General features: G+C 40.6%; 1 protein-coding gene across 3 annotated transcripts in view; it reads right to left on the bottom strand.

Annotated features, from left to right (window-relative positions):
* Positions 1-348: 348 nt before the first annotated feature.
* The window catches only part of CLCN4 (chloride voltage-gated channel 4), a 40,736-nt gene continuing 13,921 nt past the window's right edge, over positions 349-27,163 (bottom strand). For all 3 annotated transcript variants that reach the window (XM_057419504.1, XM_057419506.1, XM_057419505.1), the window contains exons 2-12: positions 25,975-26,126; positions 25,552-25,651; positions 20,235-20,422; positions 15,026-15,148; positions 13,231-13,437; positions 13,058-13,138; positions 11,987-12,532; positions 9,680-9,866; positions 6,774-7,172; positions 2,890-3,106; positions 349-968 (exon numbers count right to left, since the gene is read on the bottom strand). In XM_057419504.1, coding sequence (XP_057275487.1) covers positions 878-968; positions 2,890-3,106; positions 6,774-7,172; positions 9,680-9,866; positions 11,987-12,532; positions 13,058-13,138; positions 13,231-13,437; positions 15,026-15,148; positions 20,235-20,422; positions 25,552-25,651; positions 25,975-26,126 — 2,291 coding nt within the window. In that variant the 3' untranslated portion in view covers positions 349-877. The remainder of the gene's footprint in view (positions 969-2,889; positions 3,107-6,773; positions 7,173-9,679; positions 9,867-11,986; positions 12,533-13,057; positions 13,139-13,230; positions 13,438-15,025; positions 15,149-20,234; positions 20,423-25,551; positions 25,652-25,974; positions 26,127-27,163) is intronic.

Here is a 27,163-nt window from a genome sequence, read left to right as displayed (position 1 = left end):
CATTAACATTGATGAGAGATGGATGCCAGTCTCCCTTTAATGCCTTTGAAAATTCCTCCATGGGTGTCTATGTTTTTTCCTGTTGCCACAGCAAGCCACATAATACTAAATATTATAGTACCTGTATGCAAAATTGCATAGAGAAATAATAAATCCTTACAAATAAGTCACATTTCAACATTAATAAAGGGAGGTTGATTGACATAAATGATAAACTGTATAAAATTCAAGGACTAAAGCAGGGAGCAGGGGACACTGCATTTTAAAGTGAATTGAAGTGTGCTCTTGCTCCGTTACCGCCAGTCTCGATTCACTTAACTTTTACAAAAATAAATGAAGATGACAAAATTTTTCATTTAAAATATGACAACTTTTTCCCTCACGAAAATGGTATAATTCAATAGCATATAAATAGCCATGACTTCAGTAACAAAAACGACTGAGATTGCTCATACACACTCTTTAGTTTGGAACACAGATCTTTATACCTCTTACATAGCTTATACACAGACAATGTCTTGCAAGTCTTCACACCTGCCTCAAGAGTTACACTGAACACTGATGCATCCCACTGGTGCTCCTGGCTCTTTGTCTCTAAGCACTACATCATTTACTTACACCCACCAATGCTCCAATTGAGCTGTTGGGAATCTCATTAAGGAAACACAGCTTGATGTCTGCAGCTGTTCAGAGTTTCTAAACTGCCTTCCTCATTAAATAAGTGCCATCCTGCATACGCTCCCACTGACAGAGGCATGTTGGGCCATTCTTCATACACATTACATTTTCTCTTCAAACAAAACGAAACACCAAACATAGCCTTTGTGTTAATCTAGAAGGGATTCCTTTGGGGTTACTTTCTTCTTCCCTTACCAGTCTAGTTAAACATGATAGATTCAGGGTCCTGGTTTGCCATTTGAGCCATATGTCTTAATACATCCTTTTTAGTTATGATACCCAGCAGCCTCCTAGAAGAGAAAAAGAAAGGAAAGGTCAACAATCATCTCATATATCATCCTTTTTTTTTTTTTTCCCTGTTCAACTGCAGGGACGTTTTGTAAGTAAGAGCTTCCATATAGCACTGTCCGTCTCATCCATTCCCCAGTGATTATCTTTTGTAAAAAGCATTCTCACCTCATGTATTTTTACACCAGTCATGATCATTAAGTGAAATACTTCGGGTTGTTACCTTTTCTTATTGGGAACATGACTGAGTGAGGAGCTACAACTACTGATACTTTGTACAACAAAATAATGAGTTTCCTTAGGCACAGGCTGCTGAGGACTAACAGCACAAAACCAAGGCACCAGTGCACTGAGCTAGGGCATGGGGTTTAGTAACACATGAGCTAAGATAAAGCACAGGCTTACTTTCATAAACGCTCTCTGGCAGCATAATTCCTTCAAATCTGAGTGATAATTTCTCATTTATGTGAACCTAAATGAATTACATATATATATCTGTCAAGAAAAATAAGGCCTGTGGGTTGTCTAGCCCCAAGAGTCAAAAATTCCCTAAGCTCCAGCATTCAAGGGCTTTCATTTCCAGTTTTTAAAGGCCACAAGGCACTGAATTTTGCAACTATGTAATAGTTATTATTTTTCCACCTTTCATTTCATGAAAGTGCTAGAACTCAAGATCAAAATTTCCAAATGCAAGCACCTGGAATCAGCACCAACCTTTGTCCTGAAAATGGCACCTATCTTCTTAATACTGAGGACACTGCATCGACATAACAGCTGATATGCAGTATTTTGAGTAAAAAAAAAAAAAAAAAAGGGAGGGGGGGGCTTTTTGCAGAAGACTAAATTTTAGTGTTCTGCATTTAAAAATTTTTGCTCTGTTTTTGCTACCCTGTTGTAAAGTTTCTTCTTACTACTAGATCCTGGGATGAGCAATGATCCCAAAATAGCTCAAATCCCACTGGAATAATGGGGTGCTATTTCTGGTGCTCACAGTGCAGCTTTTTACTCTCCTAATTTTATGTTTGCCCTCACTTCTTCAGCTGGTTTTTGTGGACTTTTGGTTTATATGCCTTTCCGGTTTCCATTAAAGAAAGCTGAACAGATCAATTTTCTTCCACTGACATCATTTTCACAGTCTTCACAAGCATCTAATCTAGAAACATGTGTTTAGAAACATACACATTCTTTGCAAACAATTGCCAGGTCTGCCTCTGTTGAAAACTGAACAATAGTGGAAGCCAAAACAGTTTCTTTTGTATTTATCATTACCTTATCTGAATGACAATACACTAAGGATTTCAGAGAAATAATCATAATGAAACCTAACACCCAGCAAGTGCCATTTTGCTTCTGAATCCTTATTCTTCTAGTCAAGAAACAGACAAAATCAAAATAGTCACTTGATTGTCTCAAAGGTGCCAGTTAATTAGCTACTGTCTATACTTGGCCTTAACCAGGAAAAACAGTGGGTTTAGAATCACAGAATCAGGTAGGTTGGAAAAGGCCTTTAAGATCATCAGGTCCAAACTTTACCCCAGTATTGCCAAGTTCACCATTAAACCACGTAACTAAGCACCACATCTACACGGTTTTTGAACTCTTCCAGGGACAGTGATTCCAGCACTTCCCTGGGAGGCCTGTTCCAATGCCTGATTACTCTCCCTGTGAAGAAATTTTTCCTAATATCCAATCTAAACCTCACCTTGAGGCCATTTCCTTTTGTCCTAACACTTAGAACTTGGGAGATAGCCACCTCCTTGTTCCATCCTTTTTTCAGGTAGCTGTAGAGAGCAATAAGGTCCCTCCTGAGCCTTCTCTGCTTCAGACTAGAAAACCCCAATTCCCTCAGCTGTTCCTCATAAGTCTTGTGCTAAGAAAATCTCCCCACATTCTCTAAGCATGCTTGACTCAGCATCTACTCACCCACTGCGAGTGACAAGACACTGCCGGAGCCCGAGTTTCCGGAAAATATCTACCACGGTCTCCATTGGTGTATGGTCAGTGACAGTGAAGGGGCTCAAATTGAGAATACGCCGCAGCTTCAGTGGATGGGGACTGTTGGGTGGTAGTTCGGGGGGGTCTTCAGTGAAGTACACAATGGAGTTGCTCACCACCCCATCCTGACGCTGTCTTGCATTCTCTGTACAATAGAAAGTTCAAGGCAGAGAGTGAGTTAGGTTTGATAACAAAACAAAAAAATACCCTTCTTTGGAAAGCAAAGATGGTAAATGCTTTTTGTCTTTAATGTATTGAGATCCCAGAAGTTCGGGTTACTCAGCAAACTTGAGTTTCCTTGAGACATTGTACCCTTGAAGCAATCATGAGTGATATTTTTAAAAACGCATATTTTTTCTTGGTTAGGATAATATTTTTCTGAATAAATATGCAGCTCATTGCATTCACAAACATCAGTAATCCAGTTTCTGTCAAACTCAAACGATTATAATGTCATTTCCTCCATTGTGACAATCACAACGGAAGCTTCTATTATATGCCTGAAGGAAGGGTGTCAGCAGCTGTGTATGGTCCCAGCTGGCTTGAAGCAGTTTGTTTGTTCCCAGACATTCTCAGTGGAGTTGGGAAAATCTGGGCATGGTGAATGGATTTATGAACACAAAGCTAGGGAAAGACCAATTCACATCCCAGGGATGTGGGTTGGTATGGGTGTTGTTCTAGGCCAGCAAATCTCTCTGGCATGCTGGGGGGAATTTTATGGGTTTGCACTTAATTCCTTAAGTAGTGTTTGCATATCTACATTTTAATAGGGCAGAAAAAAATAGCATCTTACTTAAAAGAAAATAGTAAAGGGAGGAGCAATATATACCAACAAATGAGTCTGATACATTTTTTCTTCGATGGTACATATTTGACAAATTCCGAAAGTTCAAAAGCTACCACTCATACTTTGATCAAGCTGTGAAGTGAAATTCACACTACATCTGGAGTTTACATCAACAAAATAAGCCTTTTAGTTAAAAGTATGCTCCAAGAAGAATTCTTAGCATCAAAGGGGTTTATTTTCTTTGTATTTTTTACCTGATTTCTACTTTATACAACAGGACACAAAAAATATATGAGATGGATTTCCAAATGATAGACAACTTCTCTGTCCCCGAATAAGCATATTATGTTTGGCTCTAAGGGTTTAACTCTGCCTTCTTTTTCCCTTTTTTTTTTTTTTATAAATTCTTGGAAATGGTTAGAAGAATTATCTTTGATTAATATAGGTTGCTCCTGTTCTTGAGAGGTACAGCAAATCAGACATACTCAACCCATGTGTATATGTTCTTGGAGAGCATGGCCATCAATCAAAGCGTAGAAACCTGCTCCTGTGACTTGTAATGTGTAGACAGTAATGGTTTCCAACATATTCCAGCTGCATTTTTTTTTCCCTTTAATGATCATTGTCTTGTAATATTTCTGGAACTGGAGCAGTGCTGGCTCAAACCTAATATCAGTACAGTATATGATTTTCAGCCTTCTCACCCCACATATTACAAGGCCTATTGCAATTTATAGGAATGATGCTAACTCTGTCTCGTTTTGTTTCATACATCTAATTTCAAGTGTGAATATGCCTGCATAGCTCTTTGATATATGATCTGTGCTAAGAGGTAACATTAATCAAACTGAACATTATTTCCACCCTTTGATAAAAAACCTTGACAGCTAGGTATTTCCTTTCCAAAGCAGCACCCAAAGCAATAGGCCCAAGCATTTCAGTTACCACATTGCTGTTCCCAAGGCAGCAATGACCCTGGACAACAGTGATTAGCCAAAGCCATGACTTCACTCTTCAAAGTCAAACATCTCTCTGGAGAAATCTGAATGATGTAGTACTACTGAGCAAATTCTGTGGCATCAGGAAAACGGTGGACTTTGTATGCAGTCTCACAGGATGGGAGAGTTAGAGTAAAAGGGAAGAACAGATCATTTTTGCAGTCAGCAGGTAAGAAAAACCGACATAGCTTAACAGAAAGGCAAAGAAAATGGATGATGATGTCTGTTTTTACAAAGTAATCTATGCAGAAGGCTTTTGTCATAGCTAGACAGTGAATTAGTTCTCTGAAGAGCAAAACGGCCTCTCATACCCAGGAGTTCACAGTTCACAGCCTATGTTAACTACATTGCTCTCTCAGCTCCACATTGGGAAATGTACATTGTACAGGCCACCTGGCTTGTGTCCAAGACTCTGACTTTTGTACAATGCCTCTTATGCTGGCCAAATTTAAGAGCAGTTCTACAGGGTCAAATACACACCTTTGTAAGACTGTAAAGTAGGTGCCATCTTAAATGTAGGCACCTGTTCTCAGAGGGTGACTGTGCTGACCTGACCTGCATACCTGCTCAACAAGGACCAGTGGAAGGACGCAGTCCTCCTCAAGATGCTTCTGAGCAATTGGAAGTGGCATTGCTGTTCACTTTACAGGAACCGGATGCATTCCTAGAGCATGCTTAGCCCTCCACCCAGTAAGAAAAAAAATACATAGGTGTAAATCATGAGGAAGAGCAGTGTTTGAACAGGTATTGGATGTGAGACTCCATAGCTGTTGCCTTCATCCAAGAAGTCAGTTGTGTGAAGAAAGTGGAGTACTTCTGCAGAGTATTCCCTGGGCCACCACACTGCTGATGCACAATGTATTGGTCCAGAGAAAGAAGCTGAAGCTTCTTGGTTGAAAGCACATCTCCATGTAGCGTCATGCATTGTCATACTAGTTCAAACTGAGAAGGCATTTTGCGGGGCATAATGCACTGAAAGAAGCGATACTGTTGTGGGCTTTTCAGAAGATCTCATTCCCTGGCTACAGTGCTGCACAAAAGGGGCTCCTACTGTTCACAGACATCCCTCCAATATCTCTGGATGCTGTCAGGCTGAGCAGGAGATATGAACCTGAGCCGAAGATAAGAACCTGAGCAGGAGATAAGAACCTGAACAGGAGAATAAAAAATGCTTTCCCATATGTGAAGTTTACCTCTTGGTAAGTAATTTTATAGTTTATGAAGACCTAGTGTACGGCTCCATGAACACAACTATGAAGCAGGCTGAGGTGAAGGTCTGCCACACATTAGCTACTCTGTGGTAATGAGCAGCAACGACTTCTGCAATAAATGCAAAGCAACTTTGGCCTTCAAGTGAGAGAGGATTAGCTATCAAAAAGTTGCTAGCATGGTACAGAACTAATGTTTTGCCCTGCCCTGAACGGAAAACATGTACTATGTCTTTTGGGAAAGTGAAACCAAATCCAGATTTTAAATCACAAAGACACAAACCATACTGGAAAGATTAACTGTTTATCACAGAGTCAGCACAGAATGACATCAGGAGCTGTCATACTCAGCCAAAGAGAAAAAGGGTCACCAAAGGTCCCTGACAGCTGGGGATTTTAGGAAAACTAATGTATGCAGAGAAGGTTTTGATTTTTTAAATCTCAGTTCTGCCTTAGATCTTATGAATGTTCTTAATTAGAGCTGATCAGGAAACAGTACCTTTTCCTCTGGAAAATGTGGATGCCAAAGAAAGTTTTCGAACAGGAAAGTGTTTTGATCTAAAATATTTGCTGAGTTTATTTTTAACTGATTTCTTTGTTATCAGTACATAGCTAGATACTTTCACACATCTCCTAGCAAGCCCATTCAGCCATGTTGCTATTTATGACCTGAATCAAAAGATTCAGTTGCCCAAACTTCTCCAACTTCCTTCAGACAGCATCTGATCTTTTTGCTTTTAAAGTGAGGGCTCTGCATCTTCACTCCATGCAATTTTCCCACCAATCTACAGTACACCAGTACACTGATATTCTACTCACTTATCGCAAGAATCAGCTCTCGTCTCTGTGCAAACCCAATAAGTCTCTCTGAGTCTTTCGAAACCACTACTGGAAAGCCATTGTAGTCAGTCTCCTTGATTAGTGTCTCAACATCCTCCACTGTCATGCTGTCCTGTGTCAGAACAGAGAGAGGAGCTTCACCGCGCCTTGGTCTCATGACATCAGTTGCCAGGGTTCGGTGGGTGAATTCATCCTTCACATCCAGAAATGGGTAGCCATTCAGATGAATGTGAGCTTCATAGATCCCTTCTTTCCCAAAGGCGTCTGCCACCCACTTGCTTGTGACAGCTGCAGCCATAAGAGGTACGATGTACTCCAGGCCTCCAGTTAGTTCAAACATAATCACCACCAGAGAGACTGTCATTCGAGTAACACCACCTGCCAATAAGGAAAGCAGTCAAGTTTCCCTCAGTGTTCTTGAAGTATACATACTATGCAACTCATTTACATTTTTTAGTCTTACACTCACAAAGGCATGAGATTATTCATGCTGAGTACTTTCCCTTATACTTTATGAAGTATTTTGGGCTTATTTCACTGAAGAAAGAGAACATTAATCTACTGCAATTTTCATCAAAAAGATTGAGTGAACTTGCTCAAGCCAAAGATGATAACACTGAAAAGCAAATAATGAATGCTAAAAGACTGAGCTAACAAACTAGAAAGCATGCTAAAAAAAAAAATCAGCTATATTGGATACTTGAGAAACTGAAACTGAATCCTGCCATTAGCCCTCTGAAGTAACTCCAAGAATCAGCTGAGTACCATGAGGGGGTCAGGTAGGAGCACTGGGAGGTGGACTTCATATTGATTAACCGATCGCGTTCATACTGGAGTGAAAGCTAAGCATTATCTTTGGGTATGACACAGTTACAAAATCCTGTGTAAGGGTAGTTTAGGGCCACTGCAAGAGCTATGTTACAGCTTAAACCCTAGCTTTTGATACGAGTATAATACACAGTTTGAACTGCATACAACTTGTTCTGAGGCCATATAGGCATGCAGCTGGAGACAGGCTTGTAGCTGTATTTTTCAACCTAGTCTTTATGTATTAATTTCATAAGCAAGCTCCTTACTCCTTCAGTTTACATTAAAGGATAAAAATAATCACATAACTGCAGACAAGTGCGTGTATATCACTGAATTATTAGGTAACATTTCTTTGCCTCTGTTCAAAAGGTAAATGTAATAAATCTACTATTTTTAGGCCTCAAAATACAGCACCATTTTAGATGAGAGAAATCAGAAACAGGTCATTAAAAGATGCTTTTAATCTAGCAGCATACAGGAAAATTAAATTGTTGATTATTTAATGTGATGATCCGGATATGACTTTCATCTGGGGAATGCCTTAAACTTCTGACTCTGAAAAGCTGAGAGCAGATACTAGAGTAAGGAGCATTTAATACTTACTCTGTATCTCTTACTTGAAGAGAGACAGATCTTGAGCTTAAGAATGAGCAGTGACCATTCCATTAAGGTCACTGCACCTCGATTTGGAACTTTTAAAAGAGAAAGTGATTGCTAACTAGAAGATCAAATGCAATACAAGACAAAAATTTTTGTGCATCATTTGTTTTATGGACAAGGGGAAGTGTTTTAGTGGTTTTGACAGTAAGATTCATCCTAGCTATTTAATGTGCCTGCAGTGCTGTAGGTGTTCACATCAAAAGGGGTGATCCAGGTTGCCTTTATAATCTCTGGAGGAAAACAGGCATTTTTGAGGCCAAAAATCTTTTCATCTGCTAATTTGCCTGGTTTTAGATGTCTGTTGCCAGATAATAGTGATCATTCCAGCATCTCATTTTTCTGTTTTGCCTGTGAAGGGTATCAACACAGCTAGCTCAGATGCTGACATCTACATTACAGACATTAAATTTAGACAAGCAAATCCCACCTTTCCTTTCTTCCTCTATAATTGACTGCACAAGTGATCCTGCTTTTCAAATATGAGACTCCAAGACTGATTTTTTTCTAGCTTTTCCCTGAATATATCTTCCATTTCAAACCTATCCAATAATATTAATCATGTCTTATACTTTCCCACTATTATTTCATCATCTGATGATTGTGTCAACAGCAACAAACAGAGGAGGCAGAACATGCAAGTACAGAAGGGGAAAAGTATGATCAGGCAAAAACATGTTCAAATGATATGCTTGTAACATTCCTGTTGCATCTAAGACCAGAAATTTGATATGTCAGGTATTATCCAATGATCTTGCTTTAATAGTTAACAGATCATTCCTGTTACATTCAATAAATCCCATCGATTGGATGTAATCAGATATTGGCCTATGGTTAAAACTAAACCAGGATACAGCTCAGTTGGCCATATGTGACACACAGCCAAAATAAGACCCATAATTTTTACCTCTTTGTAGCTTAAAATTTGGCCAGAACTGGGAAGTTTGTTTCTTGCACTGAGAGAGAGCACAGTCTAAACATGGAAGTAGCTTTAGTCCAGCTACAGTGGATTTCACTACATCAAAAGGGCAAGAACAACAAAAATCCAACAAACCAACTCCAGAACAAACCAAACCAAACAAACAAAAAAGCAAAAATACTCTTCCTTGAAAACCTGTCTCCTAACTTCAATTTTTCTCTTAATTTCTATATGTTTTTTGGCAGGAGGTATTTTTTACAAGGAGTAGGCGTTGGTAACTACAAGCCTCTGTTGTTAACTACCTGGCAGATTCCTAGAGAGACCACTCTAGAGAAAGCTGCCCATGCTTTAGCCAATCACATCTTGATTTCAACCTCTAATACGTGCAGAAATGCCAGCATAGCATAATAGTTTTTTAACACAGACACAAAGCCCTCATAAACAATTTGTAGGTCCCCAAACTTCAGTGTTATTCATGCATGATCAGCAGGTACTGTACCCAAGCAAGCTGCAGCTCCCACCATAGCGTAAAGTCCTGGTGTGACACAGTCTGCCCCAGGTCTGCACCAGTTCCTGAAGATGATCCAGTCATGATGGTGATATGCCAGCTGCTCTACTCCAATCCCAACCATCCTGCCAGCCATGGCTCCAACAGCCATACTGGGAATGAAAAGGCCTGAAGGGATCTTGAATAAAACACAGACACATAAGCACGTTGACAAAAATGACTAGTAATTTACTTATTGATCAAACAATTAATCATTAGTGGTAAGAGAACCCCATTTCCGTATTGAGTGTTAGCTCAGAAAGCCATAGCCTTATAGCAGCCTACAGTGATGTTCCCTGTGGTCCAAGTCTGGTTTCTGCAGTGACTAAGTTTGTGTGGCTACATGTGTATTAACAATGCTAATGCTTTTTTTTTATTTTTATGTAATTTTGAATCCTACCTGCTGCATTACAGTGAATTTGATAGCTAAATGGTATTTCTGAATAATAGTCTGCTTTTAAAGTCAAGATGCTCTTGCTTTTGCCTTTGTTGCTTTCTCAGCAGGAAGATGGGAGCTGCTGATGTTCTGTTCATGGGCTTGAGAATTAGCTTAACTGAAAATCACATCTTGGTTTCACCCCCTCTACCACATGGAGTACTTTATAGTTTTATTACTACTCTTTCAGGCTAAATCAGACCAGATTTTAAATTAAATGTCAAATGCAGAATAAAAATTCACAGAAAGGACACTGATTGGCCAGGGGCAGCTATTTCTTCATCTCAGTTTGCTACAGATTTTCCAGGAAGCTCTATGAATCATTACCTTGCTGTGGCAAGGGTTTGCATGGAGTTTTTACTGGTTTTAGAGTTGAAAAGTGGTTATATGTTTTTAATTCTGAAAATATGCCTTGAGCTTCCTAGAGAATTAAACCAAACCTCAGTAAGGCCCCGAGGCCTGAGGGCTGATAACAGCAAGCACTATCTCCCCCACCGTATAGTGTTAATTTGGTTGATACAGTTGGATTGAGTCTTCTACATTTGGTGGGTAAAGATATTTAGTCTGTTCTTTTGCACAGTAGCTGAAACTGTCAATTGCTTCTAACAACTTTTAAATATATAGAGTAAACAAAGAACCACAGATTAAACAAAGAACCAAACTCAGACGCTTTTAAACAAACAAACAAGCAAAACAACTGATTGCCAGACATAAATCAGTTTCTGCAGTGAAGGGCATCTCATTCCAAGTCCTCCTCCAGAAATATATCTATCTGCAACATCCAAGTGCTCTTAAACTCCTATTTGCTCCCCCTGCTCAAGAAATCAGCAGGACTTACTTAGTCACTGGTCCTGAGTGACCTTCTACCATTCAGTAGTTCTTGTCTTTAGATGGAGAAAAACACAAAAGAAAAGCAAGACTCCAACAATTTCCTATTATATTTCAAGTAAAAGACCTTCTAAAAGATGGATCTTCATTTCAAGCACAGTGTTTAAGAAAAAGATGAGATGCTTCAGCTTGGAGTGTGATATAAACTACAGTGTACAATTTAGGAAAACTTCCCATTGTCTGCTGCAATCAGATCAAGAACTAAATGCACAGATAATGGGAACCACAGGCAGACAGATATGTATTTTATATGGACTCTAGAATTCAGACATATAAAACTCACCACTAACAGTTTTGTATATACTGAAACCTTGAATAAATTGTTCTTGGATCTTTCATCACCCATTTATGGGGAGGAGGAGAAGGAAAAGGTTGCAGACTCAGAATAATGAAATCATACATCCATACATGCCACTCATTCCCTCTTTTTTTCAAGCTATGGTGTTTTAAAAGATAAAAAAAAAATAGAGCTTTTCAGCTACTTTTATATTTTTCTGAGATTTTAGATGTGTAAATCAGTAAATTTAAAGCTATCGTTTCCCCGAGCATAGCTACCTTGAGGCACATTAACACATTAATTCAACAAGACAAACAGCAGTGTAAATAACTCATATTCCCAAGAGAACTGAAAGACTGCTGCAGTGGGAATCATTTTGAATTTGCCTATTGGCAATAATGGATTTAAATTCCCACACAGATTTCTGTTTCACTTAATAAAACTGCAGATGACTAGAAAGTGAAAAAGCGGGCTCATCCCTCTGCTGCAACAGGGGCCCATAAGGCAAGGTAGATGAACCAACAGATATCTCATCAACACTTGCATGGCTACGTGTAGGTCAGAGGTGCAAAAGCCCTGCCAGATAGACCACAGCTGCTGATGACAACCCATCTGCGCCTTGTGCTCATGACAGCTTCTGTGCCTGTCCCCAGTTTACCTTCATGCCGAAAGTGAATATTGTGATAACAATTTTAAACACCAAGGCCAAGGCGAGCTGCCACATGGCAGTGTAGACTCCAGGGCCAGCAGGTCTGTCAGGAATGTCATCCACTGGCCGGGTCATGTTTGGGTCATTGATGTAGTCGCAGAGCTGGGAGGACTCCAGTGCACCGCAGTCATTGAAGAGCTCCGAGATCAGCTCACTGGTGCTCCTCCGCGTGTAGGGGTTGGGATAGGCAATGATGGCAGTGATAGCCGTTATCACTATGACCTCCAGGACTGGGTATTTCCCAAGTCTGGTGGTCTTTCTCCTCCTGCACCAGGCAATGTTGCATCGAATAAAGAGGGTCCCCCAGAGGCCGCCGAAGACACCAAGCAAGATGAAGGGGAAGAGCTCGGCCATGTACCAGGGGGTGTGGTACTCCACGTAGAACAAGACCAGCCGGCTGTTTCCAAAAGGATTGATGGACCTCAGCGTGAAGGCAGCCACGAGAGCAGCAAAAAATGACCTCCAGAGAGTTTTCAGAGGAAAGTAGTAACTGACCTAAAACCAAGCAGAGACCGTAAACACTTCATGAATGTGACAGAGAATGTTTGCTTTAATTACTATCACCACATGTTTCATCTGTGGCTCTACATCTGACTTTACTGGAAGCACTAGTCCTTACCACAGCCAGAATGTTTTCACAGAGGTATGAGAAAAGGCATTTTTAGATTTCAGGTAGGGAGCAGCAATCAGTTAAAAATCAATAAACCAAAATCCAAAGTTACTGGCTAGAGATGGTAAGAAGGATGCTCGACAGCTCAGCCCATGTGCCAGCTAAAGAAACCTCAGCACACGGATACATTTCCAAATTGATTCATTTCATTTGTTTCCAGAAAGCCAATGCTGCTGCTTTACTCAAATTAGGCTAGAATATCTGGTTATTTCTTATTACTAGAAATCAAAGATAATTTTTGCTTCAGAAGAAAAATGGGCATGTAAGTGATTGAAAAATAAAGAGGAGTCTTAGAAAAAGGTATCAAATGAAAATATATTTATTGAAACAAGCAAACTGCTGGGTCTCACCTCTTCCAGACTAAAAAGCACACCTCCAATTGGAGCACCAAAGGCAACAGAAACTCCTGCGGCGGCTGCAGCTGAAAGCACCTGCAAGGCAAATATTTACATACAAGGCATGAGTCCTTTGAAACACCAAGTATTTGGAGAGGGAAATTAGAGATGATGGGAGTCAACCTCACCTCTCTTCTCTTTCCTTCGTTCTTGCTGTACTTTGAGAAAAGGCTGCTGAAGAAGTTTCCACAACAGCAGGCCACGTGGACTAACGGCCCCTCTTTCCCAAGGCTGAGGCCTGAAGATACCACCAGAACCAAGGTGACTGTTTTGATTAAAAGTGTCCACTTTCCCAGGTAGCCCCTAATAATGAACCCACTCAAGATGGTTTTTATCTGGAAAGCAGGAAGAACATGTTGAAGAACTTAAGAAACCTTTTCTACTCTGAACTTGCAAATGGAGTTAAAATTCCAGCGGAGTTAAAATAAAGAAATTGCAGACTGCTTGAAAAGAGACAGTGAGGGAGAGAAAGTAACCGTAGGTAGGGCAACTTTCCCACAGCGATATTTGAGCAGGGGTTAAGCAGACCACACTTTTACTCTTGTTACGGGTGGTCCCCCGCTTTGGTAAGGAGTCTCGCAGAGATCAATAGAAATATGAAACTCTTGCGTATCTCCTTGGCTTACAGATCAGAGTTAAGCTAGACTCAACTTTAACAAAGCCGAAAAAGAAGCAAATAAACAACCACAGACTTTTCCCAGTTAAAACAAGAGAAAAAAAAGTTCTCAGTATTTGGAATGGCCATGCCATAAAAACATGCAAATGTTATGAAATAAGAAAGTCCAGGAGATCTTATTTTTACAGATTTCCTCTTAATTTTGCATATGAATGGCTAGAATGCAGCACAATGTACATGCATGACACACAGGCTCCAAGGTGGGATTTGGGTTTGGACTGTAGCCCTGGAAACAGGCTGAAACTGAGCATCACCTCACATGAGATATTTATCACTTGGAAACTAGATTTACAGTTAACCATGAAAACTTTTTAAAACCACTTATATATCAATAATATATATATCAAATACATAAGAAACACATACATGTGAGTAATTTGAAACATGGAAATTATTTAAATATTTCAAATTATTGGGGAGGGGATGTCCTAATTGACCATGAAATATTTGAATGGTTCTCCTAGAGATTAAAAAAAAAAGAAAAGAAAGCCAAGATTCCTAAAATTTGGGCTGTTGATTCTGTCTGCCAGATTCTTACTAATCCCAGTGATCCTATAGCACTTCTAACAGAAGACTTCTCTGATTGAAAAAATCTTGAGTAGTTATGTTGCTTGAATTACAGGATTCCTCATTTTAACAGCTTAAATATGGGCCGACACTCAGTATGTAAAATATTGAAAAGCAAGTAAGATTTTTGGCTGCCATAATGCTGGCACAACAGCATAACATTGTCTACAAGGACGCAATTTGCAGAAGATGAAAGCCAGACACTTTTCAGGCATCCCAAATGATTGGCATCTTGCATCTTCAGCAGCTTAGGAAACCTCTTCATTTTATTTTGGTTTCGTTTAAAGCCTAGACTAGAAAATGACTGAGTTTGTAACTGGGCCAAGTAATTTAACCCAAAGAAAATTCTGTAGAATCTTATGGTGAGTATGTGTCTCAGCCACAAAAATTTGGAGCCCATAAAGTGATGACTGGGAGCTGCTGATTTTTAATTCAGGCTCTGGCAGTGAGGTATGATGTGCATTAACCTGTCACAGCAGCATTTGAACTTCTTATACAATGAACGATTTTGATAAGCACCATAAAGGCATGTTAGAGGAATGAAAGCAGATGAGACAGAAAGGCAATCTTCTTGTTCCTATACTATCTCACAGGACAGTTCTGAAATCAGAAAAGGTGTCAAATTATTATTTCTTTGGTTTGTTTGGTATTTCAATACCTACCCACAAAGAGAAACTCACCTCTGGGATTCCAGAGCCACAGGCATAGGGTGCAAACACTCTGACCAGGGAGACTGCCAGGAAAGCAAAACATAGAGCCCACATAATGTATAGAAAATAGTTTAGAATGTAAGCACTTGCACCCTAGAAAAATAACAGTAACAAACATTGTTAGACAAATGCAGGATGGTAAAACTCACACTTCTACTAGGGATTATGATGGCATGGAACCTGGTCTTTTCATTTATATGATAGCTGTTGCTTTTCCTCAGGAAGGAGAAATTATTTCATACAGTTCAACAATTCTATTACTCATGGAAAGAAGCAGCATTCTAATACATACTTAGACAGGTCCATACAGTCCGTTTGCAAGGGACCCAAGCACCTTAAAAATATCTTTCAAGGACTTAAAAATTAAGCCAACCACAAAAAGTTGCAAAATGTCAAACAAGTCTGTCATAAGGGCAAAAATAATTAGTGATAAAAAAAGCACCTAATGATGGAAGCTGCTGTGTTCATCCAATGATGGATGACAGGGATACATCTTTTTCTGAGGGCTGGTATTAAAAGGCTACCTCTCCATGCAGATGCTGATCTTTTAAAACGACACCCCTGTGTATATCAGTAGCTAGTTCACAAATGGTAAGGGTAAAACCATACATTAATCCTTTCCTTCTACATGATGCTATCTATGATAGGGTTGAAAAATGTTTACAAACGCAATAGCTTGGCAGATACAATCCAGACACATCTCAGCCATTTTTGCCCTGATATTTTAAAAACATTCTAGTCAATAATAAAACCTGTCTTCAAACTAAATAGCTTTACTTCACTGACAAAATAGAAATGCCAATAATAATTAGCGTCAGTTGACTGTGCAGTGCCATAGTGAAGGCATAGTCAATAGTGACCTTCAAGCTTTCTACCTGTCTCTAGTGGCCAAGTCAAAACCGTTGTTAAAATCTGGCTTAGAACCCCTTCCTATTCACAAGCATAATTTTTTCGATTAATTTCAAGCACTCTACCTACACATACAACACAGAATCTAGTCAGAGGCATCAAACTGACACACATTAAACCTTTTTAAGGAGATTAAGCCTTCAAACAATCTCCTCTAGCAACATGACACTACAGAATAAAAACCAAGATGAACTTCAGTGCATGAATTGGTACGAATCCTTCACCTTTAACTGAACTCTTCCTACCGGATGCAATCCCAGCTGCTCAAGAACATGGGGGCCCCTATCTTTGCTCTGCAGAACAGCAGCCTGGATATCAACATTATGATAAATCGAGCAGGAAAACAAGCATTAATCACTTGTATTGTGTCTTCAGTTAACAGAGCTGACAAAACACAGTTCCCAGTCATAAAAAATCTAGAGCTGAGAAGACTCCCCTGTTTGCAAACTTGCAAGGAATCAACTTTTAACATGGATGCTTGCTGGCCTCATTTTCCAGGTCTCTGTCCATGTGAAAAGGCAGTAAGAGAACCATTGCTCTTATCCTCATGGATTTCTTTGGAAGAACGACAATTTGTTAAGGTCCTCTTGTGCTTGCTGAAGCAGGCTTTGCTGATAACAGCAGAATAACAGCAGCAATACAGTGCCATTCTCCAATGCCCTGAGACTGAGCAGTCATGGATCCCATGCTTACAGTGACTGACATCTGTCTGTAGTAACCATGGATCTTTGTTGCTACAGCTGAAGACAGTCTTGTCTTCATGAATGTCTTCTCCTAGTGCTTTCAATTACAAACAGCTATGACAATATTTACTCTTCCTGTAGAGAAAACTCTGGACATGTTGCCCCAGGGCAAAATTCTCCTGTCAGTGTGAACTGGAGTAACTCCAAAGAAGACCAACGCCGTTAGAACAATTTGATCCTACAACATTGAGTGAAAGCTGCAGTTTTGCTTCTAAACTCACTGGAGTCAAATTAACTTTGTTTCTTTTTACTACTTCTTCTTTCACATCTGATGAATACTGCGTCAACGTATTACTGCAGTCAACACATACACCTAGTGCACTGTGGCAGGACCCCACAAGAGTCTACATGGTGAGTTCAGTCCTATCCACTGGGACAACTCTCACTGTTACATTTTCCAGATACCTGGCATTCTGCAGGTCCAACTGCAGCAGTTTATAATGATTAATAATAATGAAAAAACACAAACCTTTGGGAAGTGAAGTAATAGTAACTCGGTATAGCAAATGGCTCATTTCTCATTCATTTACATGCCATTCATTACTAAGGCCCTGAATCAGTCCTAGGAATGTACATGGGAATCAGAGACCAAAAAAAGCTCACCAGTAAAGATGATCCCGCCAAGATCTTTTCCACTCTGCTAGTGGCTCGAAGGATTTACCCTGGCAGCAACAGTAACAGAGCAAGTACAGGAACTGAGAAAAACGTTGTGTTTTAGTTTGCAAGACCAAGCAGTATTTCAGATCTGGCGTCAGTCCAGTTCAGGTACAAATGGAACACAACTGAAAACAACCCTCCCAAACTCAGAATGCTGAAATAAACCACATCCCTCAGGATGCTATCCAATGTTTGTTTCCTCCAGAGACCCAAAGCTCTACTGTAACTCGGCTGGGGAATCTCACAGTTTGCAGACGCCCTCCTGTGGACATTACATCAATGTGTCTCCTCCGGGCTCTCAAGACTGAGAGATTCAAGGCTGCAAAACTGGATTCCAGGTATAAAGGGGCTTCCCTGTCTTGCAGGTCTCAGCTTCATGACAGGAGATCCAGAAGCCCTGAGATGGGAATCCAGTCTGTCGCCGGACACAGCATCACGAGACATGGAAGACTTGGGGTCCTTTCCTTTACCCTGGATAGCTGTAAGGCACCAGAAATGTGGTCCTCAATTCTAGTGAAGCTAAGGTTGGGACCTAGCTGAATCTGCAGAACAGGGGAAGGTCCAGGTCACCAGATACTTGCCAGAGATCTACCTAAAGTGGGTGGCACCTGATGTGCTTTAACACATCCTCTCCTCCAGTGAATTTGAGGGTTTGAAACAGTCTTGCATCAAAAAAAAAACCCACTTCACCTGCTCCTTGAAAGCAGTTTAGGAACAGAGAGATGAAGTATATAATTCACCTACAAACAGCGATCAGGGAAGAAAACTTAGCCTGGTATGTATCTGATGTGCTATTATGTTTTCCATAATAATCTACATCAAGACTCTGCTTTGGGCTCATTTTATAGGACTAAAATTAAAACATTTTTCAAGAGATACCATAGAACATGTCACAATTCTCAGTCAGAACATATGTACATGGTTTATCATAGCCATAAATTGTCTAAATCACATGGAAGAACTGATCTAAGTCTTAGTCCTCTGAATGTCAGTTTCTTTGGCTATGATGAGAAGACATTTCTGACCAAAGTACCCTTAAGGATACTGTTCCAAAGCACATTTGTCTAAAATGTGCTCCAAATTAGTCCTTCTGTCCACTGCTGTTTTATAAGGGCTGTTATGCAAATGTCAGGCACAAAGTGAAGCAATAAAAAAACAAACAAACAAACAAAACCCCCCAAACCCACCACCAACAAAAAACAAAAAACAAAAAAAACAACAACAACAACAAAAAAAAAAAACAACAAAACCCCCAAAAACCAAACCACCAAAACAAAACAAACTCGTAAAATTATCCTGAATCTCAGTCAAATTCAGTGTATTTTGATCCCTCCTCAAGTCCTCTACAGCTACAGGAATAATGCAAAACTTTCCCAAATCCTAAGACTTTTGCTACCAAACAGAATTTTTACTTTCCATATTTACATTTTTGTTGGGCTTTGCCTGTGATTTCAGTGTAACAGCAATAGACAGCTTTATTATTAATATTTATAGCATTCATTGGGCCATGGCAGCCAAAACCCCACAGAACTCAGAGGCCCATTTGTTTTGAGAAAGAGCCTAAAACTAAGCCAAGATGAACCCTTTTTTTCATCATGACTAGGGCATGAGAAGCTCAGTGTGAACACAGTAAAGTTTCACAGTGCCCTCCTAGCTGATACCTTCCCTATAGGCCACAGCATACAACAGTCATGATTGCTGATTTTAAGTAGTAGCCAAAAGCAATAAATTTTCTGCAAGATATGCTCTGTTTTTATATTCCAGCTTTTCATAGTAACAGCATGTCAAACACATGCACAGGATTTCCAAATCCCATAACAATTTTAACAGTCTCCTCTTTTTCCCCTTCCCACGTATTTTTGTCCTCTTAAATTACAACATCATCCCCAGCCCTGCAACTTTATACCAGGGTAATATTTCTTCAGTGTGACAGACACAACCACGCAAACCATCTGCTGATGAAGACTAGCGCGAACCTAGCAAACCTCTGGCAAAGGGAAGCTTGGCGCTGTGGACTGGCAACAGTGCAGAGACTTTTGCCTGCATTAAATGGTGGAAATATTCAGGAAGAGTGAGCACCCCACTATGGCTTTTCAGAACTATGGAAACTGGGCTATACATATTCACAGAAGCCGCTTGTACTGTAAACCCAAACCAGCACTGAAGGAAAAGTGAATGACAAACTTGTATGATGATGAAGGTGCCCTCATTCTGCAGCACCAGACTACCTCCACACAAGGGGAAGACCTGAGACAACCTCTCCACGTCATCCATTTTTTAATTGCCTGGCTGGAGATTATCTATGCCACAGAAGTACATATTTTCCTCTCCTATTATTGACCAAACTGCACTACCAGATATTTTTTAAAAGCCACATTACATACTTAAGCCAGTTCTCTTCAAAGTCACATTCATCCCACCTCCATGTCATATTCAATTTTTGTTACGCAGATCTTACACAGCTCACACTACTACTCACAGCATTTGAATACATAAAAACCATCTGCAACCCCAAACATTTCCTCTTAAATGTATTTGTCAGGGATCACCATTTTTGTCCCATAAAGTTGTGTTTAAAAGACAAAAATTGGACAGCAGCTCAGGTCCCCTGGTGATTATGAGTGTTATGAAACACTTTTGGTTCAATACTGATAAAAAGAGTGATCTTGCAGTTTTCCATTATACACAACACTGGAACAATAAGACCTCTTCCAAGTTAAGCACATAATGGCTGTGGAAATGTCTTTTTTTGCAGCGTACTTGGTTCATTACTTTCTCTTTCAGAGCAGCTCTCTGGAGAGAACATCAGGAAGTAAGAAAAAAGGCATTGCTGGACTGCTGTGACCACAACCTAATCAGGTCTCCCATACCTCAGACTGGCTTACAAGAAGTTCAGACCATTTCTGCCACTGGGGACATTTGTCCCTGTCATCAAATGTCGTTTCATTAGACGTCCAGCAGCACTGCTCGTGGCTGTACCAGAAGGCAGACAGGCAGACACCCTCCTTCAGGTCTGTCATCCAATCCACAGCTAAATCTATCACTCCGGCTAATGTGCCTGGGAAAAGAAATGCAGAAAAAGAAACTGGCATTAAAAAATATCAAGTTGCAAGGAAAATAAATCTAATTATAACAACAGCCAAAAAAAAACCAACCCCACAACTATGATTTGGGGAAGCAGCTGCAATGTAAGCATGAATATACCAAAGAACAGAGGGCAACAACGTGTGCAAAGAAACAGCCAGCTTGTTGTCTGACCTTCAATACTCTCTCATTAGCTTTTTATTTTAAACGTTATCATTTCCATATTTACTGACTGCCAAGTAGAGAAGGCATAACTGATATAGAGCCTGATCCTGCAGTCTGTCCCAGGTAGGGGTACCATTTGACTGAGATAAGGAGGACTTCATCCTGAGCTGCAGGTCTCAAACCGCATTCCGTATTTCAGGTATAGGGGAGGAGGAGGATACATTATGTTTTCCTATAGCTTTGCTACAACATTTTAGAAGGAAGATTTCAGCGCAGAAACAATATAGATTCTGACTTATGAACTTAACGGAATCGGGCTCCCCATACGTACATTCACTAGCAATCCGAGAACGCAGAATAAAATTGCCCTTCAAATCCTCCGTGTAGCTAGCAGATTCCTTGCAGATTTCCCCAGCATATACAGAGCTACAGTGACACCCGGTGGTCAGCGGACACACACACGGAAAACTTGCCGGGGCCAGACACAAGAAAAGAAAATCCTGTTTTTCTGGGGCGTTTCCACCAGCGGTAATTCCCAGCCCCCGGGATCAGATGTGTCCTCCCGAAACCAGCACCAGCAGGAAGGGGAAGGCTGGGAGCGACCAGAACACAGAACGGCAGACCTGTGTTCGGTCCGCGTGTCCAGAGGCTCTGGAAAGCATTAAGCCACCAACTGATTGAAGAGTCCTTTAGTATTTTCCACACCCCTCTCATATACAGTGGAAAGTAGAAGTCATCATTATTTTTGCACGTCATTTTAAATACAATTTCAGGAAACCAGTAATAGATTTGGAAGAGTTTACTGGGGCTAAACCACTGAAAAACAATGCATTGGCAAATGCAAAATGGTTTAACGTTTCCAAAACTTTTAGCTTTGTGGCTCCTGCTAAAATGCAATTACATGAAGCAGTGGTGGGGCTGCTCCCCTTTATCCTAGCAGCTGGGGCACACAGGTGGGTTCAGGAGCCAGTTTATTTGACCTGGAACTAAAGTTTTCTGAGTTTCATTTCTGTGCAGGAGGAAAAGAAAACCATTTCAAATAATTCAGGTACATGTAACTTGTCTTTTATTCTATAGGACAGAAAACAAACTAGTGTTCGCAGAGGCTTACATCTAAGTAAATATTCTCACCCCCTTAAGAAGGATCCTTGTCCCCACACTGAGCAGCAACGTGACTAGGTAACAGTGAAGTCTTTTTGTTGTGTGGGAATACTCTGAAGAATTAAGATATACACTAGACAAGGCCAACAAAAAAGGCTGCAGAAGGGAGTAATGATGTCTGTACCAATTATTTTCTTTCGTGAAGACCTTGCCTTTCTCTTGCTTACTCGCTTCCATTTTCCCAAGTTTCTATGGAAACAATGAACCATATTCTTAGATGATGATAAATCACTGTGTCGCTGGTAATGTCAGTGTGCACAGCTTACTGAGCTTTGCAGCAAGCTCTACGTTCTCTTCCAGTTTTCTGAAAGTTTCAGGAAACTGTACAAAGAATCGTCATCCCCTGGACATAAGCACCAAATGCTGTGCCTCTTGCATCTCTCCATGGACCTTTATCATCCTCTGTAGTTGACCCAATCTTCAAAGCTCACATCACACTTAACCAGGCAACTGAGTACTAATGCTTCATAGAGTGCAAAGAAGGTGCAAAGGCAGGTAGGCTTTTGACCATTTTTCCCCAATAAAGTTAACATACAGAGTGAGGAACAAGAATTCAGTTCTCAAATATAACAAGCTCACATGCACTCCAGTACCTCTAGGAAAATGTACTTAATTTTGCAGGTGATCTAATCCCTTCTGCCAAATGCTTTCGGATCCACATAAGGAGGAAAATGTGACATGCAATTTACTACACATGCTTTACAGAGAAGAATAATGAGAAGGGAGAGCCACCATTTACAATATAATAGTGCAACAGTGAACCTTCACAAGACACATGACCAGGACTAGAGTTTTCAAAGTTCTGAGTCATCGCAACTTTAAATGAAATTAATGGGAGTTGCAGACTGTTCAGCACCTCAGAAAGTCAAGCCCTTAGTTCCTTGTGCTTATCATGACTATCTAGACTCAATAAAGCATAAGTTTAACTCCGTACTTCTCCCACTAAAGGAACTGAACTTGCTCCCCCTTCTATGTAACCTGCCTGGAATGAAAAACAACAGAGCACTCCAAAGTTAGGAAATGCTGAACTTCATTTTAGATATGAGCCTTTTGCATCTCTCCTTTTCCTTTAGTTTATGCTTATCCTTGGCCAATACTTATCCTTTACAATGCCCTAATAAGAATGCTAAAACTTTGCTTTGAAAACATAGTTTTCCTGATGCACCTGTGCCAGAAAATAGCATCACCCAAGTGGCACAGCACTGAATTGCAAAGGGGATTATTTGCGCTGTCAGCTCCAGAACATTTCAGCATTAGTATGATAGTACTTTATGTCACACAGTTTAGAAAACACAGGCTCTTTTGGTGATCTATATATAGCATATAGTTCAGTTGGCTAGTAATAATTGTTAGGTGGAGGGATGTCCACTGGTCTGCTGGCAGGATGGCCACAGTAGAAACTCAGAATTCCTTACAGATGAAAAATACCTTAAAAATTTGGCACCTACACCTAAAATTTTTAGGTTAATTTCCCCATAAGTTGCTTTGTACTTCTCCAGAAAGAATAAACTCTCTGTCAAAGACCGCCCCAGGTAGTGCTCAGCATCTTTTTCTGGCACATAGTGTAAGCACTTTTCATACAATCTCCACACCAAACAGCATTTGTGAGTGTTACTGCTCTTTTCCCCTTCCTGAAATGAGCAAGCTCTGGCTCCTAAGACATCATTTCCAGAAGCTCCTTAGTGCCTTTCCAGCCACTTGACAGAGTTACACACCATATTCTCCCTCCACGTGTCTCTGAAAGAGCCTGGGTTCTAGCTGTGTCGGTCTGCAGCAGCACCCACTCAAGCTAATTTATGTGTCCACAGTCACTCGTGAAACTTTGCTCTGAGCCCAAATGGCTGCTGCTTCATTTTCAATATACGTTGGTGTTACTCAAAACATACAGATACAGCTCCCCTTAGAGCAGCAGTAGCTTCTGCCTGTGCAGCAGGACAAGAGGGACCATGGAGGAGCCAGTCTGGTCCATGCAACCCCATGGAACCACACATGGCAGGCCATCTTCTCTGAGCAGGTGGTATTTCAAGTACAGAAGGAAACAATATGAAGTGCCTCTTGACCAACCCACCAAACTCATTTACTCCCTCCTCAAACCTGCTTAAGAAACCTCGTCCATGCACCAGTAACACACACACACACACACACACACACACACACACACACACCCTGCTCATCAAAGGTGTGTTTACACCTCGCTGAGGCTGGGATGGTGACTCTCCATCTTTGCCTTGCCCCAGAAACACTGAAAGCACAGAATGCTAAGCAGAAAAAGTCTACAGGGCTCATCCCAGATCAGGAGCATGCAGGTGATTTTTGTTCTCTAGCCGATTCACAAGTCCTTGTCCTTTTAGTCTAAAAACAGACTAAATTGATTTGACTCTGAGACAAACCACATTGCTCTGCATTTGTAACTGAAAACGTTGCAAAAGCTAACGTATCTTAGCTGCAGCTTGCCCTCAACCATCATTCCCAAGCTGGATGTATTTTAGGGCAGCGCTAGGGCTTTCCAGAGGTCAGCTTTCAACAACCTTGAGGATTTCAGCATGAGATTTCATTGCAAACTTGAACTGAAACAAAGCTTCTGGAGTATTTTTACTAAAATGGAAGTGTGTGAGTGTATACCAACTTCACTGTATGAGTGAGGGGATTACTGACAAGCTTGCAAGAGGTGACTAGAGCTGTCAAGGGCTTGCTCTAACTTTATTTCAAGCATAATTCTCCATCCCAGATAAAGCTAATCCTGGCCTTCAGGCAGAATTTAGCAGTTCTGGTAGTACATAGTCTATATCGGATTCTCTTCCGATCCCACCCTCCTATCAAAGCTTTTGTGCAAAAAAATATCTCTATAGATATAATATTATATATAATATATATTATTATATATAATTATATACGGTATATTATATATGATATATATGATATATATAATATAAATAACATAATTTACCAAAAATGACACTTCAGCAACATTTTCTCAAGAACATCCCCAGTACTTCTGAGGCTCCTGATCAACTGTAATAAATGTATTAACTTGACAGCTGGTAAGCAGGAGATTCACACCATGTGTGAAACTTCCCATCATACTTTTACCAAGCAGCATGATACAAGAGCACTCTGACATCACTGAAAAAGCATAAGAAATGGCAGTTGTTTCGGCTTGGTTAGAGAAGTGCAGCTTTCCAAGTTGGAAGATGTGCTAAACTGAGCAGAAAACAGGAGAAGTTTGGGAAATTAATGAATTTGCCATTTGAGTTTAAGCAGGCTGTTAAATGTGTAATGTCTGTCTGGCCTGGAAGCAGATCTGAAACTGAGACTGAAACTGTATTTTCCCTTCGTACACATATAAAGAAGACAACCCAGTGGATATTGCAATTTAGTAAGCTCCCCTTTGAGTGCTTACAACCAACATTTTCCCCACATCACATCTAGTTGCAGAATTAAAGTAAGTGAAGACAAAAGAAAAATCCTAACAATGAAATTGGTTTTGGTGCATCTAAGATTCAGAAAGTCAAAGTAGCCCACCGAGTGTAAAGCAATCAGATGCATGTTTCCAGAAGCAATAGAAAAATCCCTCTACAGGTACATAACATTTTTTCTAGGTCAGCTATCCTCAGAAGACTTTGCAAGTGGGTATTTTTATTAAGGATTATAACTGCATGCGTGCATAGATGCCTTTTTAGCTTGAAACATCAGTGGAGAGACACTGAAGTAAAAAGAGAAGCAGACGCCACTATAGCAAACTTGGGTGAGATGGTTCTGAGCATAACACACACGTACCTGCCAGTAGTCCTATGAGAAGCATTACAACCCATCCTGACCAAGCATCCAGCAAACTCTTGATGAACTCCCATATGGATTCCTTACTTTTGCTTGTAATCTGAAATTAAAACATAGACACGTTGCCAATACAGGCCAACACAGCTTTCGTATATAGTGTTTAAAACAAAAAATATTCAGCCTCCTAGAAGGTCTGCACAATTTCTCTACTCAATCATTTTTCAGCTAAGCTCTGCTGATTAAGTTGCCAGAAGCCCTTTCCTATTTACAAACTAAAGACGTGCCACATCCATACTTTTCGAAGTGTTCCTCCAGTCATAGAAGAAGGTAGGAAGCAGTAACTTTGTAGAACTGCTTGTTTTTCTTGCCACCAGGATGGCTGTAACGCAGGGGCTGAAACACATCAAGGCCTGACAGCTTTACCTTTCTGTGGCGATCAGTGTCACGCGATTTCTCCCGCAGCCAGTCAATGGTGTGGAAATCTTCGTAAGTTCCAACGTCGGGGAAAGGCTCATCCAGAAAATCCATCAGGTTGCCAGAACCATTCATGTCGCCTGCATTGACCATATTAGGGTCTGTACGTAGAGAGAAAAACAAGTACGTCAGTAGGTCCATGCAGATTCGCTGGATCTTTCAGAACCAAGTTCTCCAAAATACCTCCACAAACCACAGTCAAGAGAGCCTGAGTCAGCAGTCCTGGTGGGCACTTACTGAAATCCATACATTGCCACTAGAAAAAGTGTTTTGCTGAAGACTACTTCAGTAGCTGAGCAAACCCTTAAAAGCACACACAAAAATCACAGGATCCAAGTGCAGGAATATCAGCTTTCCTGAAAACAGAGCCCCAAACCCCAGAGTGGTTCTGGGCTTCTTCTGCCCATCCTCACCCCATGCTGGAGGAAGTGCCCTGCCTGCAGGGAGATCACCGAGTATGCAAGCCCACCATTTCAGAAAACAAATACAGTAGAATCCACCATTCATCCTGAACTGCAGATTTTACATGGCAACATTAGTCATAGCACTGTGGTGCTGTCTAGTATTGCATGCTCAAAGCTCCCTGCACTGATCCACTTTCCTTCCACTGCTCAGAAGGCAAAGCTCAATATGTTAATCATATGTATTATAAGATATTGAAACAGAGAAACACAGATGCCCATTGTTCTGCAGCCCTGGAAACTATACCTCGTTCATGCAGTCCACTTAAGCAAGCATGAAGTTAGCTCATAACCACTGTATCTCTCTTTCCCACAGCAAGCTCAGCAGCATCTGGCTAGGTGCAAAAATGACCGTTATCTCCTTTAGAGGTCAGGTCCCAAAGCAGTCACTAACATGACAAGCTCCAGAAATGGCTGACATCATTCCCAATGAGAAGAGCCCTTAGTAGCACGAGAAACTACTAAACAAAGTAGCTTAGGCAGACAGGGTTGGATTCATCTAACTCTGGCCATCTGAACATTTGGTACTTGGGCTGTAAGAGCAACCTACGCTGCCTCTAGAAGCAAAGATATGTGTAAGGGTGTGTGGCAGGAGAGTGCTTGCTCTTTCAAAGGTAAGGTGAAGGACCTTTTTTTAATGTAACACGGGATAAGAAGCAAATAAAGAAGCCTGAATA

The sequence above is a fragment of the Pezoporus wallicus genome, unplaced genomic scaffold, assembly GCF_028554395.1.
Source record: "Pezoporus wallicus isolate ANWC-B61680 ecotype Strahan unplaced genomic scaffold, APGP_CSIRO_Pwel_v1 contig_5767, whole genome shotgun sequence".
Classification (NCBI taxonomy): domain Eukaryota; kingdom Metazoa; phylum Chordata; class Aves; order Psittaciformes; family Psittacidae; genus Pezoporus; species Pezoporus wallicus.
Note: the sequence above shows the minus strand (reverse complement) of the source record. Positions and strands in the feature narration are given on the sequence as shown.